The sequence below is a fragment of the Limulus polyphemus genome, unplaced genomic scaffold (assembly GCF_000517525.1).
Source record: "Limulus polyphemus unplaced genomic scaffold, Limulus_polyphemus-2.1.2 Scaffold364, whole genome shotgun sequence".
Taxonomy (NCBI): Eukaryota; Metazoa; Arthropoda; class Merostomata; order Xiphosura; family Limulidae; genus Limulus; species Limulus polyphemus.
Genome location: NW_013665974.1, coordinates 479254 through 496832, shown reverse-complemented (window position 1 = coordinate 496832; position 17579 = coordinate 479254). Strand labels below are relative to the sequence as shown.

Sequence of the window (17579 nt, the reverse complement as noted above, 5' to 3'; positions counted from 1 at the left end):
ATTATTCCTGGCCATGTACACATCCATATTTATGTTTAGTTCTAGTTGTTACTTCTTTACATGTACTCATAGGATGTAATGTTTAGATTTAGTTAATTACTCTTTTAATATGTTTGTATTGAAAGTAATCTTTTGACATCATTAATCACTTTTTTGCATGTACACATAGAAGATTAAGTTAGACATAGTTAATTACTCATTATCAAGTCCAACTTAGAATATAGTGTTTGGTCATAGTTTATAACTTCTTTGTGTATACATATAACAGTTGACGTTTAGAAATAGTTACTTTTTCTTCAACATGTACATCTAGATGTTAATGTTTTATTTCTTATTCATTAGCCCTTTACATATAATACACAGAATATGTTGTTTAGTAATAGTTCTTTACTCACTATGTCACTTAAAATGTAATGTTTAGTCATAGTTAATTTCTCCTTAATATGCACACATTATGGTAGGTAATGCTTCAATCTAGTTCCTTCCTATTTATCATGTGTACTTAGGCATTCTGTTTAGTTCTATTTCATTACTCCTTAACATGTATACATAAGAGATAATATTTTGCTCTTGTTTATTCTTCCTTAACTTGCAACAGTTTGATGGTGTATAGACTTTGTTCATTACTCCTTAACATGTGCCCTTGATGATTAATGTTTTGTTATAGGTCTTTATTTCTTACCATGTACATATGGAAGATAATGTTCAGTCTAGTTATTTATTCCTTAATGTGTACAAATGGAAGATAATGTTTAATTCTGTCCATTACTCCTAGACAAGTCACACATTAACAATAATATTTTGTTATGGTTCATTACTTCTTAGCATGTACACAAAGACTATAATGGTTAGATCTAGTTATTTATGCCTTTACCTACCATTAGAAGGTAGGGATTAAACATAATCATTTACTACATAATATGTCAGACATTGATGATAATACTTTGTTACAGCTCATTACTTCTTAGCATGTACACTATGTAGATAATGTTTTGTTCTAGTTCATTACTCCTTCATGTACCATTAGAAAATAGGGGTTAGACAATTATTTACTCCATATAATGTCACATGTGGTCAATGTTTAGTTGTGGTTAATTACTCCTTAATATGTACTCATAGTAGATAATGTTTAATCTTCTTTCCTTACTCCTTAACATGTACATATTGAAAATAATGTTCAGACATGTTTCTGGGCCTATTCCATTCGAGGGAGTTTCATAATTTGTCATGTTCTGGGGACACTGCACATCTTCATGGGCTGTCTTCTCAACATGACTGTTTCTATTACTCCATCTCCTCACATCTCAGCCCTGTCTTCCCTTTCCCAATTTTCCATCCCTCCTGCAGATCCACTTTCACACATCGCTCTTTTCTTGGGATATGACATACCTTTAACTTTGCATGTGGGATTTTTCCAGTCCACCTCCCTGATCATATAGCTGTCTGTTTGTCACACTCCTATCACCCATCTACTACTTCTGTGCACCAAAGTATGTGGTGTATTTATCATCTTGGTCTCATTGTCACCATTTCCATTGACTTCATTACATTGTAACATATTTCTCTTCTTTCACAGAATGTTTCTTCTGTGAACTGCATGTTTCTTATATTTTAGGTTTTCTGGCTGCCTTTCTTAATTCCACAGAGTAATTTCTCTGACTCTTTCTTACCTTCATTCATTCATTTCTTATCCACTGCCTCCCTTCCTACTGCTTGCCTGACTGGATTATCAATGTGGTTCTCCATGCTCTCCCCTGGGTTCCTATCAAACCTCTAGCAGATATTTTTGCTCTCCCTAGACACAGTAGTCCTCTTCCTACATTTCAATGATCATCATTGGTCATGTATCTTTTGCCCTTGTTTCTGCCCACTTTCTTATTACTGCACTTCCCTTCTTCATTCTAGCCAGTCTATCCATCCCTCATATTCCATGGCTAGGGACAGTGGTCACTCCTTTTCTCCCAAATCCTCTCCTTCTCTTTCTCTTTTCAGTTTTAATTTTGATCCATATAGATGCTTTTGTCCTTTCCCGGTGACTCAGTGTTTTGTCACACTCTTCCTCCTTGTGGTTCTTCTCACTGCCCTATCATACCTGGGGCCCATCCTTTACCTGAGGTCTCTCTCCTTACCCCATTACAGGTTATATCTGCCAGCTCATACATCTCATATATGCCTCTCTGAAAGTAGATGATTGTATGCTCATTCAAGTCTCCCCTCTCTTCAGTTTTTCTCCTCCTGTTTTCTCTCAACCTTCTCTTTTCTCCAGGCTGGCATGTGGACTACCCCACATTCATTTGTCTCATATTAAACTATCTCCACCATCTGGCTGTCTTGTCTCCAATAGCATATAGACTTCAACCAATGGCCATTTTTCAATTGACCCTGCACCTGTAATGGGTGAGAGTATTCATTAATTTTTCCTTCCTCACCTTTCTTCTACATCTGGATCCCACTAGGTGGCTAGTGTTTTTTTTCACAGGATATACTTACCACAATTCTGCATTGGGCCAGGAAAGTGCTCAGATCATCTGTCCTGGGCCAATCAGTGCTCACTGTGAGATGGAGTGTTCCACAAGACTACTGGAGTTCTATTTGTGGTGTTTACTTAACTTTGTCCAGACTTTACCCATTCCGTTTACTACCATTTAAAAAACCAGCACCAGAATTATGCATCTACCCACTTCTTTGGCTAGCATTTGCTGGCTTTTAAAAATAGGGTTTCACAGTTACCCATTGCACTGTCTCCAGTAAAAGACCTTTCTGGACGAAATAACTGATGGGGAACTGGGCACATTTTCTGGGTCTCCCCTATCCAAATTCTCCCTCACCCCTTTGAATGAAGCACAGGAGACTTTTGCCACTTACCAGCACCCAGCTGCTGGAGTGGTGAACTATTGAGAATCCCCACTAATTTGGACCTAACAGTTAGTGCTAAAACAAGGGCTCCCTCTATGCTGGAATGTGGTGCTAGGTGTTTTCCAAATGTAATATAGATCACTCCAACCTTACCTAGATATAGCACAATCTTCAAGTAGATATTGGACACACATCTCCCTTACTGTTTTTCCTTTACCTATTCCTGCATGGTCATGCCCCTACAGCATATGCTTGCAGAGCAATTAATATTTCTTAATATCCAATTATGATGTATAACTCATTAACCCTACTCCCACAGCTGGTGAAAGACCCATAGAGTCTGATTTTTTAATGGTGGTTTCATAAGTATCCTTATTAGTTGTGTCCAGTGTGGTGCACTCCTTCCGCAACTGGCATGGGCCCTTAGTGTCCGACGGTTAAAGAGCTGAGCACAAATACTTTTCATGTGCCCTTCTCCCACAGCAGGTATTGACCCATAAGAACTAATGGTTGAGGAAGTGAGTAAGCGTGGTACAGTCTTAATGTGCCCCAACCTCACTACACATATTTGCCATCTGATGACTTGTGTGCCAGCTCTCATATGGTCATGTTCCTTTTGTGCCCATCCTTGCAACACCTTTCAGGCTTCTTGCCTGTCAATATACTTTACTCGTGCAGAGAGTATACCTTGGATGAGATGAGGTCTCCCACTAATCTGCCCCTATAAAGCATCTGGCATGTGGTGTCACACCGCAAGGGCTTCGTTTTGATGCTCTTGAAAGGAGGCTTATCTATGTTAAGTTTGCACCAATACCTCCACCATTTCAGAGTAGGATTCTAGTTAACCTGTGTACGGAGATGAGAGGTGATACTGGAAGTTAACATTTTCCTTAACTGAAAATATATTTCTGATAGATACTCACTTCTTTACATGTTTTTACCCCTCCTCCATACTTTCCTGGTGCACTTTTATTGGTTGCCTCATCAAAGAATGAGGAATTTCACACATGATTGTAGAAGAAACATTTGCACAAAGAGGTTTATCATATTTCTATTGGTGGAAAGTTTTGCTGCATGATATGTCATCATGCAGTAGTGTAAAATAACGTGCTTCACTTGAAGTTTAGGTGGGAATTTTCACAAGGCTGATGGTATGCAAGTTTCTCAGGCAGATTAGCACGACTTCAAGAGGAAAAAACTAACCTGTGCATGGAGGCGAGTATCTGTCAGAAATACATTTTCAGTTAAGGAAAATGTTATTTTCCAGGTCATTCTGCACTTGTAAAGAAAAAAAAAAGACAACACCAGGTGCCTGCTGTCACGCCTAGTTTGTACCTGCTCTCTTTAGTTGCAGTAACCCATTGCACTGTCTCATTGTAGGACCTAGTTCCAGATAATTGTGCCTGATGACTTGGTCCAAGCACCTCTCTGATGTTCTCCTATACTAAGATTTCTTTCTTCTCATTTCTTCTAGTGAAGTGTAGGAAAACTAACTTCACCAGACCCAAGCCACTGGGGAATTCAATATAGCATTGAATATCACAATAACTTTGAGTGAAGTGCACTCTGTGCTTGATATGGATGTGATCTCCCACTGAGTGTTGCCCCATTAGGCTAACCATCCACACACACCTTTTGGGTATCACACTCCATGGGCTTTCCCTTTCTGATGATGTTTTCAGAAAGAAGTTCATCTTTGCAATTTCTTTCTATGAACTAGCCCCTCCATCATCTTCCATGTGGGTTTCTGGCTCTTTTTGGTGCAGAGAAGTGAGTAGGTCTTCTGAAGTTAATATTTCCTTACCTGAAAATATATTTCAGATAGATACTTACCCCTTTGCACAACCTTTCTCCCCATTGCTAGTGAATTTTGTTTACCTCGTCAAGAATGTACTTATTTTCAAATACTAGTGCTCATGGGGATTAATGTGCATGGAGGATGTGTTGCCCTCCTATTGGTGGTGGGTTGTAGTCTAATGAAAATTACATAATAGACTTGTGTAAAATACATTGACATATGTAGTGGTTGGAGCTTTATTCAAGGCTTGTGACATGTACAGGAACATACACACCAGTGCACACAAGGTAATAGTCCTTGTGGTGCAGAGAGGTGATTATCTATCTGAAATACATTTTCAGTTAGGAAACTGTTAACTTGTTATATATATAAATGAAATTACACACACATGTTTATATGTGATAACCTATAATTTCTCTAATTTGACATGAACATTTTGGTTAGGGAAAAGTTGGGAATTTTGAGCCCACCAGCTTATGGAAACCCTAAAGGTCGGTGTGTAGGGACAACCTTGAAAGATCAAATGGTCCTTTGCTGTCCATATGCTATATTAGCTAAAGTTAATGATGTAAAAGCACATAAATCATTGGATAACCTTACTAAAAATTCCACAGAATTGTTAATATCTGATTGCTAGAATCAAAACAACAATTATGCTAAAAGCAGAATTTTTAGACAACTTGGAGCCTAACTCCACTAGTATCTCCTATGTACAATTTTACTGTTTTATTTCCATAAATACAGGATCAAACCATTATGATAATTAAGAGTATCTGCATTTCACAGACCATCTTCTGGAAAAGGTATGATTTACATATGGCTTGTACATTAAAATCAGTTTTAAGCCAATCTACCCACATTTCAACTGTGACTTTTATTACATATGAAGTGTAGCATGGATTTTGATGAATTTGTATACGTAGAATGTATTTACAGTTCGTCAAAAGATTAAATAATAATTTTCGATAAGGTATGTTACCTCCAGTCACATAAATAGCTATTCTTGTGCTGCCCTCTATATGCAAAAAAATCTATCATCCCCTCCATTGGAATTGACTGATTACAGTACGTTACCTCTACTCACATAAATAGCTATTCTCATGCTTCCCTCTATATACAAAAAAATCTATATCCCCTCTATTGGAATTGACTGATTCCAGTGTGTGTCTCGTGCAAATCATGATTGGTTGTTTTAACAGGGGTTTAAAAAAGTCAGATATTTTCCCTTGTTTGTAATTGCTGTGCTGACACTTGATGACATCTGCCCTAATATCTCTCAAAGTTGCATAGTGCTGTTCCAAATCAGGCAACCACTCAACTGCTTTCAGTTGCTTGGGAGAATTTGTAAGGACTCCTCTCGCATAGTTAGGAAACCTGAATATTTTTCAGGGATGCCGAGTTATCAAGGGATTACCTGATGATGACAAAACCTTGTCGAAACGTTGTACATTTGCTGTTATATTAAAGTTTTTCTTCATTACCCATTCAAGCCGTCTCCAGCCATTATTAGTCTCAAAGTGGGTTCCTCGTCATCGAAAAGGGATTACTGTATTTCTTTCCCTACCTCCTTTGTCCCAGGTACCTTTTTCCTTCCCCATGACTTGGGATCCTGCCACCAGACTGCATCTGTCCAAGCCAGTACAAGATTTTCTGTCTCTACAGGCCGTTGCACCTGTTTATCATCTTTCTCCAGGCTTTAATTCCAGGCTGTTTGTTATCCTCATGCCAATCCAGAAACTGGCTGCTTGTATTAGGTTTGTCCTGCCTCATTCTAATTTTAAATTTGCTCCATATTACCTTGGATTCGTTTCTCACCCTTAGGTGGTCTCTTACTCCAGGTTTATTGGTGACAAAGAGGAATGTCATGAATGCTTATTTGCATATCCCGATATTTCATCACCCGCGAACCTCTCCTCATTTTATTCTCCATGGAGTGGTTATGCTGTTTCATGCAATGTCCTTCAGACTTGCTTCAGCCCTGTATGTTTTGTTGGGCATCCAGAGCATTCATTCATCACTTATATGCTCTTGGGTTGCACTTTTCTCATTCTTTGGTTAACTGGCTACTGTTCATTTGATCCGAACAGGAGTCCACCTGTTACCCTTATCAGTTGCTCCTGGAGGCAGCTATAATGGGCTATTAATCAAGTTGGAGAAGTCCTTACTGCGACCTATCCAATATCTTGTCCATTTGTGTGTTGTTGTTCTCATTGAGCCTGCCCTTCTCTTCTTTGACTTTGTTCGAAGGGTTTTCATTTCAGTTACAGATTGCGAGGCTCTATTTCTTTTGAGGATGTGATCTTTCTTGGTAGCCTTAACCCCTTAGGTCAAGCTCATAAGCAGGCTCTTTCATGGAATTTTGCAGGGATCCTTTGTCGGTTGTTATTACCCTTCCTCCTACCCTTGTATCCCACTTCCTCCTCCTCATCTGGTTTTCCACATTTTATGGATGCATCCCTACAGGGATGGGGAGCATGGGTTTATCAACTGGTTCATCATTGGCTTCTTTCTCTTTATCATCTTCCTCCCATATTTTGTTCCGAGTGTTTTTTCAACCCAATTTGACACCTAACCTTTTCATTGGCATTTCATCTTCGTCGTCCTTTGGAGGTTCTTCTTCAGTTGGGCATGTGGACTACCCATGATATGTTAGTCTCTCATTATTTGCATCGGATCATGGTTTTCTTCCTCTTTGGGTTATCATCTTCCACCTTTAGCCATTCTAGAATATCAGAATTCAGTGAAACTTTGACTGGGTAAGTTATTTTTTCTTTTTTGTTTCTTTTTCAAGGGCCCTTTTATTAATATTCATTGTTTGGATCTCGCTCTGTTGCGAGTGGTGCCTGATCAGATATTCTTTAACTTTTCAAATTCACACTGTCAAGCCATGTCAACATATTGTAATTCCATGGCCATGCAATGTACACTCATCCTACTCCCACGTGGATGTCGGTTCCCAGTGATCAGGTTTTGGATTTAGAGTAGAACCAATCAACATAAGTTCTCACACGTATATTACAAATGTATATATTCCTCCCTCATTTATACTCCATCAGTGTTGTAGGTCACGGTGGAGGTGATTGCAGATTGTTACAGTTCTTTCCCTTCTGCTATCCCTCGATGTATCTTATTCCGAGGATGTTAATGTGCTTTGGGTGATTTTGGTCAATTTCACTTTTGAGGGAGATGGTTTCCATTATGTAGACATCTTTTTGATACCAGATGTTGAGTTCCTGGATCGATTCCTGGCACTAGATTCCCTCCGGTCTCATGAACTTGAGGTGAAGATGGTATGATCCTCTTTCCTACCCCTGCCAGATGGCTGGGTTTTGGATTTTAGTTGAATTACCACCAGTATGATCACCTTTCCTACCCCCACATGGATGTTGGTACCTGATGGCTGGGTTTTGAATTGTAGTTGACTTACCGACAGTATGGTCCTCATCCAACCCACACATGGATGTCGGTTCCCAGCATAATGGGTTTTGGATTTGCCATGTATGGTCCGTTGCACCCTAGCCACTCTACACCTAGGGCCACATCCCTTTTATTTCACCTGCCTTTATAATTTCTGGGATTGAGTTTCATAAATATTGCGTGGTTCGGATCACTTTCCGGCCATAGTTCTTTCCCAATTGGATGTGCTCCTCTGTTTTTTGCCCATATATGCAACACTTTTCTACGATGGGCAAAGAGTATACCTGGTTCAGAAGTGGTATGGTTCCCCACATCAGATCTTAGAATACAACTGTCTCATTTTAGGGAGTGTCCTTCGGATGCTTTTGAAGGATGCTTCTTTCCTTCCCTCATTCCATTGAAACTATTAAATTGACAAATGCAAAGCACACGAAAAGCACCAAAAACAAAAACATCTGAACACAAGTAATGCCAAACGAGAAGTGATAGGTAGAATTGAACAGAGGGAGTCACATGTGTAACGAGAGTAGGTTCCACTATTATTGGTGGAGGGTTGACGCATGATGATTTACATTAGAGATGCATTGGAATCAGTAAATTCCAATGGAAGGGAGATAGAAGGCTTGTGGCATGCGTAAAATTTTTTTATATATATAGAGTAGAGATAAGTACCTATTGGAAATACATTTTCAGTGTAGGAAAAATTATAACTTCTAAGTATACTGAAATAAAATGTTTGCTCAAACTTCACATCGTTTCTGTGCTAATATTTCCAAACTGAAACCAACTATATAACAGTGGACCATTTGTATTATTTAATGATTGTGAATAGATGCTCATTACTTAACTTCTTTTGGATCCTCTGTAAATAACACACGTTTTGATTAAAGCAAGACTGTCTGAAATGAAAAGTGTAAATGCACAAGCTGAATGGTAAGCATTGTTGTCTTTTCAGATCAGTACATCTGGCAGCATGAAATTAAAATAGTGACATTTTTAAGACTACACACTCACTATGTCTCCCCCTTCCTGTCAACTTACTCTTGAGTAAATCTGTAAATTTTGGGCTATGATAGTTTATGTATTTGCTTCAAACATTAGTTAAATATTACAGCTGGTACAGTGTTTCCAACAATTGCCCTCTTTATTGCGTATAATTATAATTTCCACTTAAGGACAGAATTTTATCTAGGCTTCAAAATTTTAAACTTAAAACTCCAGTGTCAGCTATAAAAGATAACAAAAGGTAAAAACAATAAGTAATACAGAGCTTTAGTCTCTGACATGATTTTAATATTTTGAATTTTTATGTACATAAGGTTTCCCTGGTTTTGTTGTTATGTATATAATATTTAACAATGATCTCTGTAAATGTACACCAAATTACTTTTATTGTATGTTGGGACTTAAGATAGGTGTTATTTTTTAATAGTTTTTAGATTTTTAAGAAAAGCTCATAGTATATTTTATGTTTCCTGAATAGAGCTTTGAGCACAAGCAAAGCAGATCAGAACAATGAAGGGTGGCTAAGTAAGCTGTTACACGTTCGTAAAATTGATCCTGGAAAGGACTCCCATTCAAGACTTCTCTCTGACTCAGATACTGTATATGAATTACAGAGTATGTACAAAGTAGGAAATGATAAGACTTTTTTTTTGTTGTTGTTTGTTTTATCTTTGTGTACATACTGTGTACACACAAACAAGTTGTAGACATAGTTTTCAGGAAGGAGAATTGGTTAGTATTTGGTGGATTTCTGACATTTTTATTTTAAATTGGTCATCCACTCCATTCATTCAAATCTGGGGAGATGCAGACTAAAGACAAAATGCTACTACTAGTAGGCTTTAATAAAAGTGTCTTGTCTGCTTTGATGTTTACACTAAACCAAAATCTATATACGAGTCACCTTTTAATTGGTTGATTGACAAATGTTTGACTAATCTCAAAACAGCTTTTGAAATCAAAGACCTCCTTAAAGTGCAATGAGGATGATAAAAAAAAAGGCCAGCTTAAAGGTGGTCTTTGATCTGCCTTAATGGAATTTTATTTTTTGCCATTTCTTTAAAATCATAGAGAATAGACATTTTCCTTTCATCAGACATTATTTTTGTGTGAATTCATGTAGATGGCTTAAGATAGACATGATTTCATGAAAGTTGGGAGGGAAGGACTGAGCATATGACAAAATTCTCAAAAAATATTTTTTTTGTCTCATAAGCTTTTAACATTTAACATTTTGCATTGATCCAAAGAATCTGGTCACATATTACAATACAGAATTGATAGATCGCGTAAAGTTTTATATTCATTCTTTAGCATTAATGTTAAACATAAATTGTCAAGTCAAAATGCTTGTTATTAAAAATATCTAAAAAGTCTTTTATTTTACTTAAACTTTATGAAATAGTAAGATAGCTTTGTACTTAAATACAAGTTTGAGGTTCTATTCAGCAAATTTAACAAAAATTGCAACCAACTTTTGTGTCTTACTGACATTTTTGTGTGTTTATGAGTCTAATGTACTTAAAAAATGATTGTCACAATGCACACAAATTCCAGTGTGCATAAATTTGCTTTAAAATTAGCAAAAAAAAGTATTCTAGTAGAATAGGTAGAGGTTCATGCATGAATATATTGTGGTACAGGGTGGTATCATGTGCTTGCTATACCCCCCTTAGTTTAATATGAAATTTATCAAAATGTTCTGTTTTTCTTTCAGTTCAGTTTGGACAAAGAAAATTGTTCAAGTAAATTTTTCCTTATTTTAGTGATAGCAGGGATAAGGGCATTATTTTTGTCTGAAAGCTTAAAATTTTTCAGTTAAAATTTCATACGATATCCTTCTAGCTTGTACATAATACGGGGCTGAAAAAAAGTTTTTAATTTTATTATATTTTTCCCAAGAAAGTTTCCTACAGCCAAACAAATCTTGTGACAAGTTCCATTCGTTTAGATTTCTATGAAAGCCTGGGCTTCTGTCACCAGTGATATTGCAGTAACTGAAAATATTGCCTTGGCTAGGACCAGGTTCACTAGTTGGTCTATAAATGTGTGTTCTTCCAGGAAAGATAGCTCATGATGTTCCCAAATAGATGTATTTTCTGTTGGCAAATCATATGGTAGTCTGGGACTACCCCACCCTTATATTTGAATTGCAGTGGACAAAAGGCCATGTGCACAAAGATCATAGTGTGTATGACATGGCTTTTAGTTATTAGATTGTTTCTTTGTTTTTAAAGCCAGGCTTTCCACTGTTAGTCAGATTTAGATTATGTGGAGGTCTAGATTTTGCTGAAATACCTAACTTAAGTGTTTCACTCTGAGTTTTTTACGAGTGAGATTCTAGATAATAGATTTTAACATCATTCTTAATTTAAGAATCTTTGATTTCTTGTTTTTGTTTTTGTTTTGCTTTCATCTTAACTTTTGGAGGTTACTTTCATTCTAGTTTAACTTTGTGTTTGATTGTGCTTTGATTGTTATGTCTATTAAAGATTATAGATTGTACATTTTTGTTAACTCCTTCTTTGAGACATATACCACAATACCTAATCTTTAAGATTTTCCTTTAAAGACTCCTTTTTATTTTTTGTAAACAGTTAGTAATTTTCACTAATAGGAGTTTCATTAAGTAGAAAAATGAAAAGTTTCAAACATTTTATGATTTGCCTTTAAAGAATTTTAGAGGCATTTGTAATATGAGGGAGGGAAACAGATTAGTTTTACCCTTAAATAAATGTTTATCTTGCAACCCTATATCTTATTTTAATGTTATGCTTGGAAATATTTAGTTGATCATATTCTTGGTAGTTTTCAGTTTATGATGTAAAACATATTTGATGTATATGTAGGTAGGAGTCCTATGTAGAAGTGTGAGTTCAGTATGTCACTATCCATTGTTCAGCTGGAAATATAAACAGGGAAAGGCAACTAGTGTGAACAAGTGTTATCTAATCATCCTTCAATATTTGTTGGATGTCACTTCACAAGTATAAATTATGAAAACTGAAGTGATATCTTTTTCTTCTTCTTTCTGAGATGTCAAGAAACCATGACTTTATATGAGTATTTACAAGCAAGGTTTCTTAGTGAAATATATTGACTCTTGTAAACATTTCTGTACATTTGAAAAAAAATTCAATTAGCATTTTGGATAATTTTTATAAAACTAATAAACATAATATTTTTGTAATTAAACTCCTGCCTTAGTAGAACTTGATTGCCTCAGTATTTCTTGAAATAGCCAATTTTTACTTGTATGTAATATCTGTCTACATATTTCTTATAATGGCAAAATGTTTTTAACTGGTCTAATTTTAATCATTTGAATATGAGTTAAATTGGCAAAAGTCCAATATATATAGATCATCCAAGCAGTGCCTAAAATAACCAAGAATGCACCAGAGAGCATGCAGACTCTTCTGGTTTCAAAAAGCCTGAATGGTCCTCTAGTTTTTATGAGCTTGGACCCAGGGTCAGTCAAAAGTTTATTTAGTTGTTCTCATCCCTGAATTATTATTCTTGTGTCTTACTACTTGGAAGAATGAATTACCCTAAAATAATGCTGTGATTAGATTGCTTTTGTATTATTGTGCTAATGTCAAACTTCAGACAGCTTTGAAATAGCGCTGTTGGTATAATTAACATTTTCATAAAACAGTTTGTGGATAATACAGTATAGAGGTACATAAGGTGTACAATAATGACTTACATCAAAGATTTCAGAGTTTAAGAAGATACTAATAAAATGAAGTTATACATGTTTTTTTAAAAGATATCACTGTAGAGAGTTAATAAAATACATACTTTTAAATATTGTGATAAGTTTCGTTAAAAATTTACATTTGCAAGAAAAAAGAACTTTAGTTATATATTTCATGTATATGTTATATGTGGTTTTAGTTACAAGAGGTAAATATTTATTCACTGTCATTGTTCTTTAAGTTTAAAGTTATTAGCTTTAAGTTTTTAATTTTTTTCTCTTTTGTTTTTTGTGATGAACTTCACTCTTTCCTGTTTACATTGATTTTTTTAAGTGGTTGAGAATTGAAATAAAAACCTTAAACTAATATGGATTTTCTCTTATGTAGTTCACGATGTTAAACCGGACAGTATGGAGCCATATCTACAAGGATAGTAAGTATTGTTATAATACATTCATTTTTATATTGTGTAGATTTGGCAGGCAGTTTGGTCAAAAACATCAGCAGAATAAGTTACATACGAAGCATGAAAATTATCAGTTTTTGTTGTCCTAATAATTATAGCTGTGTAAAGTGTTAAAATAAGACATGTCTGCAAATATTTTTCCAAATATATAAACCTGATATATTCAATTGTTTTTCAACAGCCACATGAAGATTGTCATCTGCTTAGTATACAAGTTGTGCCTCATGACATTACATTCTGTACTGGAACTTTTTTACATGTTCCTTTGTCCTATCTTTACATTTGAAATAAATTACATTTTGGGGAAATATCCTACAACATAATCTAGTAAGTTTAAAGCCCTAAAACCACATATTCCATATTTGGTCTGTAATATAAGATGACTCCTCTGCAATAATATGTCCCTGGTTCAATAATTCCTAGTTTAAATCTAAGAACTTATGAGTGAAAATAAAGAAGAATATTCTGATATGCCAACCACACTAACACAAAGGACTGATCTCTATTTAAATATCCACAACTGAAACGATAAGTTTACTGTTTTGTTGCATTCCCAATTTTTTCTGTGTGCTTATTTATTGTATCAAAAATCCTAGTAAGAGTGTTATTTTCTTCAACTAGTCAAGTTAATCAGGTTTAGTTTCAAAAATGGTATAAGTCTACTCATTAGCCTTTTTTATTTAACCGATTCTCCTGATATTGGTTAAAAAAAGTATTAAAATATACTGCCTAAAACATTTAAGGGTTAACTGAAGTTTTCTATATTCTAGCTGTGACAAGACATAATGACCATTATTAAATAATATCAGTGGTGCTCTTATGAGTTCATTTTATGCAAAGCAAGTGTAAGGTGACTGGTTAGGTTGTGATAATCTTGTTGCAGGAGTATATAAGAGTGAATTAATTTGAACAGCAGCATGTGTAAAGAGATCAAAGTGGGCAATTAAATATGTCAGGACCACAATGATGTGGAGAGCAATAGCTAAAGATTGGTCAAACATAACAAGTCACTGCCAAGTAGCTACAGATGTCACAAAATGTTGTAAGAAGGATGTGTGCTTGCTTTTAGACAAGTACACTTGACCAGAGATCTGTATAGGGTAAATCACCATCAACAATCACTATTTGACAACATGAGCATGAAGAAATTCGCAGGCTTTAATCTTCTAAACTGAATCAACAGTTCAAGCAACAACTGAGTGACAGATCAGTATAGAAGCAGTCAGAAGTGGATTCCAAATAGTTGGCCTTCAAAGCAGATTTGTTATTGCTGATGATTCCTCAAAACTAGTAGAACCTTTCTCTATAGGAAATGTTTTCTTTACTAATACAACTTTGATAGCACTTGTAGTAATATTACACATTTTCTATACAAAATACTTTGTGTATGACACCTAAAGTAATAGTTATTTATACACATCATCATTTGAAAGTTGCATGCAATTTAAAAGTTTCTTTTCATATTGGGCTTGGATTCAACTTGGGCAGATTTACATGGTTCATCATATCTAGGGTAAGAATTTAAAGTTTATCTTGTTCACAAGAGAACTGAATTGGCTGACCATATCAGGCTTACAGTGCTTAAGTATTAGCTTGCTAATTAATTTTGATTCTTATGGACAAATTTTAACATATTTCATTGTTTTTGTTTCTTTTCTGATGATTCCTGTATTTAATGAGTCTGTGATAACATTGCATAGAAATTCTACTTTATCATCAAGATAAAGTTGAAAGTTGTAGTCTTACATTAAAAAATTGAGTGAAATTTGAAATTATATTATTAGAAAACTATAAAAAATTGATTTTTTATATGGGTAACAGTGTTTGGTATATTTTATTGTTTTTTGTTGAAATCTAAACTTCTTTGTTTAGTGAACAGTGGGTTCAAGTACTTCAAGAGAAATCCAAGAACACAGAGCTTGTAGGGAGTTGGAGGGTTGAGATTGGAGATCAGGATCAAGTTGGTCAGTGAAAAGCTAAATCTTCAATATTTTAAGACTTATTAGGACAAGAAGACAATATCTATAGATCTGTTGTAGCTACCCGTTTCCTTTAAAAAAATTGGTATTTAAAACTGTACTTTAAGGCATAGTTTTCAGTCTGAGCATAAAGTATTTTGCATAGCTAGGTAAATGTTCAATGTGCCGTAATTGCTGGCTTCTCACAATGTTATAAATGGTAAATATGTCTTTAGTGAAATGAAAAAATAAAACGTTTCTGATGCATTCTAGTTGCTGCTCGTAACATAAGCAAAAGGACAAAAATCTGTGGATCTGGTAACTGAATTATGTCAATTAAAAAACAATGCTAAAAGAATAGCAGCATGAACATTATGTTAATATGTTTCCTGAAAATTCTTTTTTTATTTAGAATTTATTGAGAAGTTACGTTTTATATGTGTATTTATGTATTGTACATTAACAGCTGTCAGACTTGACCTGTTACTTAAAAATCTCTTTGAATCTGTGTGGGAATAAAACCTTTTCTTAATAATATATTCATCTCATTGTTATAAGTATCTAAATTAATTTTCTTAAGGTTGATTTTCTTAAATATATCATAACAGTTCATATTTGGAGACACAATGGATACACAAATGCTAACAAGACTTTCGAACTTTGTGATACTGACCTTGATCTTAAAAACTTGCACCAAGAAAGAGTGAATTACCTTCGAGCCCGACAGAACCAGATCATGTTGGCATTTAGTTACTGGGGGCATGCACAACCAGCAGTCAGAAACTGCAAGTATGAGATGAGATCGTATATCTTGAAGGTAAAGTTTTATTTATAATAAATCCCTAATATTTTCATTCCTAGATCATAAAATTGTAATATATAAAAAAAAAAAAATATCTTATCTGTATAAATGCCAAAAGAAAATTTTTTATAGGCTCATTGATTCATAAGCAGCTAGGAAAATTAATTATTTTTTATACACTTTCATGTGTACATCAAAATATTTATTCTTTCATATGTGTATTATTTAGAGTTTAACCATTTCTTACTTATTAACTCTTTCAACTGGGCTCAGACCCTATGACCGACCATGTAACCATTTTGTGCTTGTTATAGTTTTCATGCTATAATTTTTAAATTAGCAAGTGAATGTTAACGCAATTTGGCAGTTTATTAGTAAACATTACAATGCTTTCATATGCAAAATATCTAATTTTTTTATTAAGTCTTAAGGTTTATAAATCAATGTTTCTCTCATGCAAAGTAATTTTCATTTTAAGATTAAAAATACTTTTATGCATCAGAAAATTTTGAAATTTCACACAAGCAAAATCTTTATATTTTTATCTCTTATTTTCAATAATTAATTTCTGTACGGTTCGGTAGATTTGACCGATCTCGCAACCACTATAAAAAATTAGGAAATAAACATGAATTACGCCTCTTTTATTCTAGAGTGAACACAAATTGTAACATGAAAACATAAATGTTTAATCGAAATACGTTAAATATCATAACATTATACATTTATATATATTTATTATTTTTATTATATTGACCTTTTACCCATGTCTGGATAACAATACAGAAGTTACAATGACGTGGCTGATGTGCACTCATGTTACCATATTAAATAACATAAAGGTGACCTTTAGTCTGTACAAAGTAACTTGTCTTGCCTGTGTTTTAATCAACTAGTATTTTGTAAAATACAGGCACATTTCAATTATTATACATTATATATGTTTATAAATTATTGCCATTTTGAAATAAGTTCTTAAAGATATTTTTCCTAAAACATAGAAAAGTAAATAAAGAAGTAAAGCAAACAATTATCTCTTCTAGTCACAACCTTTGTACTTGGTTGCTGCTTGATGTAGGTTACTAAGCCTTTAAAAATTTTGCATGTGGAGAATATGAAACAAAGTATTTTTTTTAGGTTTTATATATACTTTTGAATAACTAAAAATAATAATTTACTACATCAATACAATAGAATTCTACTATAATTTATCAAGCTTAGTAACTAAGCTGTATTTGGGTCTAAAAAAACATTAAATTTCGACCAGACTAAAGACACAACCTACCTCATTGAAATCCTGATTGAAAGAAATAAATGCGCTAGGTATGTTAGAAAGGCTGAGAAAACCACTATGGGGACATTCTGAGCTTCCGATTGGTTATTCATGTCATATATAGAAGTAAGCATATATAAGGGAGTGTTTCCTCAAATGGAAAGAAGTGAGTGGGGGTGCCACTGTGTTGGATTTATTAAGTGAGCAATATCTTAGCACATAGAAAAGATACAACCTTCTTATTTTATATTCTTGCTTGTCAATATCTGTAATTTGAGTTTCTAATTCGTATGAAACTATAGA

General features: G+C 34.5%; 1 protein-coding gene across 1 annotated transcript in view; it reads left to right on the top strand.

Annotated features, from left to right (window-relative positions):
* LOC106457712 (protein NipSnap-like) overlaps nucleotides 1-17579 on the top strand; it is a 30793-nt gene that overhangs the window by 8707 nt on the left and 4507 nt on the right. The window contains exons 2-5 of the mRNA XM_013917158.2: nucleotides 9555-9691; nucleotides 13165-13210; nucleotides 15116-15207; nucleotides 15810-16018. Coding sequence (XP_013772612.1) covers nucleotides 9555-9691; nucleotides 13165-13210; nucleotides 15116-15207; nucleotides 15810-16018 — 484 coding nt within the window. The remainder of the gene's footprint in view (nucleotides 1-9554; nucleotides 9692-13164; nucleotides 13211-15115; nucleotides 15208-15809; nucleotides 16019-17579) is intronic.